The 3,144-nt window shown below is 42.8% G+C and overlaps 1 protein-coding gene and 2 non-coding genes across 4 annotated transcripts; 1 reads left to right on the forward strand and 2 right to left on the reverse strand.

Annotated features, from left to right (window-relative positions):
* Nucleotides 1–158: 158 nt before the first annotated feature.
* On the reverse strand, nucleotides 159–1,543 carry calu-1. 2 transcript variants are annotated; one of them, NM_001383568.2, is made up of 4 exons: nucleotides 1,433–1,541; nucleotides 1,274–1,377; nucleotides 675–1,221; nucleotides 164–623 (listed from the first exon to the last, which is right to left on the reverse strand). In NM_001383568.2, the coding sequence occupies exons 1-4, from the start codon at nucleotides 1,523–1,525 to the stop codon at nucleotides 423–425; spliced, it is 945 nt and encodes a 314-aa protein (NP_001370866.1). In that variant the 5' UTR covers nucleotides 1,526–1,541; the 3' UTR covers nucleotides 164–422. The 2 variants fall into 2 exon arrangements, with proteins under 2 accessions (NP_001370867.1, NP_001370866.1); NM_001383569.1 differs by having other exon boundaries at nucleotides 159–623; nucleotides 675–1,377; nucleotides 1,433–1,543.
* Nucleotides 1,544–2,141: 598 nt separating this feature from the next.
* M03F4.12 lies at nucleotides 2,142–2,284 on the forward strand. Its single transcript, NR_070972.2, has one exon. It is a non-coding gene; the product is annotated as an Unclassified non-coding RNA M03F4.12 (non-coding RNA).
* Nucleotides 2,285–2,648: 364 nt separating this feature from the next.
* Nucleotides 2,649–2,753, reverse strand: M03F4.13. The gene has a single exon (NR_102183.1). It is a non-coding gene; the product is annotated as an Unclassified non-coding RNA M03F4.13 (non-coding RNA).
* Nucleotides 2,754–3,144: the final 391 nt, after the last annotated feature.

Genomic DNA, 3,144 nt, shown 5'->3' on the forward strand with positions numbered 1-3,144 from the left:
CGGAAAGAGAGACAGAGATGCGACTATGAAAGGAAAATCATCAAGGGGTCAACACCGTCATGATCGTCGCCACGTCCGCTGTGCGAAGACATGGCGAAGTCGTACACATTTGACACACTAAATTATTTCATTAACCTTCCGTTGTTCTGTAAGGAATTGGATTTTTGAATGCATAAACTTTTATTTGTTGATAATTATTAAAACCAGTAAAATTCGAAAAATCCGAAAAATTCAAAAATGCATGCGCTTGAAAATTATATACTTATGACATTGAAAAAGGCAAACAATAATGAGATAAATAAGAACAGTGAACATTTTTTGTTAAGTAAGAATGAGTTTCGAAGACCAGTCACACATTATTATTACTAACAGATCTCAAATGAGAATTTTCGCGTAATACTGTTTGGAGAAAAACAAAAATTTTAGAGCTCGGCTGGGTCGTGTTTCTGGAGTTGCTCTCCGTAGTCGGTGGCCTGGGATCCGACGAATGTGTCGTAGTGGGCGACGATTTCATCGAGATTCAGTTTTCCGTCTTTGTTGTCATCGGCGATTCCAACCAAGTGACGAGCCTCAGCCTCGGCGTGGTCGAATCCAACTGGCATAATCCAATCGCGCATCTCCTCCTGAAATATAATCATTATTAATTAGACATCATATTATAGACATTATTATACCTGATTGAGTTTTCCATCTCCGTCCTTGTCTCTGTGCTCCTTGAACATTTCGCGCTCAGATTGAACCCAGTCTGGTTCTTTTCCATTCAACTCTGGGTAATCATCTGGTCTATACATATCTCCAATGTACTCATCAAGATCCACAGATCCGTCCTTGTTCTTATCAATATCATCGACAGTCTCGGCGACGACAACGTCTCTCATGTGATCACAGTCTTCTGGATGCATGAAGCAACCGTATTCGGTTCTGTCGAGGGCTCCGTTTGAGTCGTAGTCGGCAACAGCCCATCTCTTCTCGTCACGTGCGATCATTTTAGCGTATTCTGGAGAAAGCTCCTGGCCAGCTCCGTCAGCAGATCCGTAGACCATCTCTCTGTAGTCTTCCCACTTGATCTTTCCGTCGACAATCTTCTCGGCCTTGTAGTTCTTCCAGGTACGGTCCACGTCGTTGTTGACGTATCTCTTTTGCATGAAGTTGATGTGATCCTTGAGCTCGTTCTCCTCGATGAAGCCATCGCTGTCAGCATCCATCTTTGGAACGAGCTTGCTGAAAATAATAGACGTTGATTTGAAGGTCATGAGACTTTAAAAGAACATACGCAAGCTTCTCCTTTGACTTTTCTGGTGTTAATTCATCAAATTCAGCAGCGGTGTCTTTTCCGAGGAACTGCTCGTGATCGTACTTCTTGTCATGTTCCTTTCCCTAAAAATAACAGAACAGATATTTGTAAAAGATTATGCGTAAAACTGCAAATTACCTTGAAATGTTCACCATCTTTCGATGGATCGGATGAGTGATGGGAAGCAAGCGCGGTGGCTGCGAGGAGACCAACGAAGAGAAGAACCTTCATGTCCAGATCCTACTACCTGAAATTAAAAATAAATCATTTTTGAAACAAAAACAATTGAGAATACAAAACATAGGATAAGTGTGTACTAATTAACAATTACGATGTGAAGTGGGGAATACTGACGGCTCTTTAAAAGGATATACATAAATAGGTCAAGCAATCGGGAACACTTTTTATGCACCGTCTAGCGATTGTCTGAAGGCAGAAAGATGGAAGACAGCCCAAAACTACGGACAGACGCCCGATTGGAAGGAGTGAGTTGGCCTGCTTGCGAACTGTCAATCTCACCCGCCAGTGTTGACAGTTTCTCAATACCTCATATTGCTGCTCACGCAAACAAATTCGATGCCTATACGTTAGCCAGAGGCTACTCTTATGATTTCACAGGGTTTAAATGTTTCAAGAGGAGGGGTTTCGTTCTAAAGATTAGTACACGTAGCATAAGATATAAATAAATGTTATTTCTTGATTTCTTCATGGAAATAAAAATGATCAAGAGAACGCTGCAAACGAAGCGAATCAAGAGAAAATTCGGTGACTTCTTCTCGGCTACCTATGCAGTTCAGGATACTACAGTTTTAGCAAGAAGTGAGCGAGGAAAAGAAACCCTCTTGTAAGAGAGAGAGAGAGAGATGGTCATCACAAAATGGGGGTCAGTGCCTGCCGGGGCTGCCGATTTCTCAGAGCAGAGAGTACAGTGTACCGGGAGACGCAGTCAGAGGTTAAGTTAAAACATTGGAGAGACTATGCGGGAGGGCGGAGGCGGCAGACAATGGCCTGGTAAAGAGAGAAAGACTGCGGCGGGAGTAGAACAACCCCGAGACACACACACACACACATTCGTCCACAGAAAGAAAAAGAGAGCCACGTGTACAAATCTCGAGTCACTTGTTGGGATGAGTTTGTAGTTCTTCTCCTAGATGTTCTTCAAATTTCTTTTCTCGAAATTTTGTTCAGTGAGAATTGAGAGAACTCATACAAGTTTCAAAAACCTCAAACGTAGAACGTTCTACATGAAATTCGTAACAGGGATCTAGAACTTATCAGTACACATAAATACTATGTCTAGTGTTAAGAAAACCTCAAACTAGAAGCCTCCCATTGCCGTGAAGGTTGCTTAAAGATTCACAGTAGAATAAACAATCCGAGGCTAGTTAGTTTATATAGAATTCTTACTTTGAATAAACAAATGAAAGTCAATGGAAAGACGTCTGGTCAATCGGTCAGCGGCGCGACACACGTCTGCAGGGTTTAAATAGATGAGCCGTCGTGCAGCAGTTGTGTGGACCGTTCGAGAATCTTCTTCTGTTTCACAGCTGTCGTCTCCGCCTGGAACACGTCATCAAAAAAGATCTCGTCTTTTGCCTGTGGTGTCGACCCTAGAAATGCGGCGTGCCGGCCGGTGACCCCAAATCATTTCTTACCTCAACCATCATACAACTTATCTGTTTAACCATATCTTACATAGAACTAAATCGGCCTGTACGCGCCTCTGATTATCACCCCGGACCGCGGGGGAAAGGGACATCACATCTTTTCACTCGTGCGCGCGGCCCACTTACCCAGTTAGGAGGAACGAAAACAAAAAGAACCGAATACACATAAAAGATAAAGGTGAA

Source organism: Caenorhabditis elegans, chromosome X (genome assembly GCF_000002985.6).
Source record: "Caenorhabditis elegans chromosome X".
Lineage (NCBI taxonomy): Eukaryota > Metazoa > Nematoda > Chromadorea > Rhabditida > Rhabditidae > Caenorhabditis > Caenorhabditis elegans.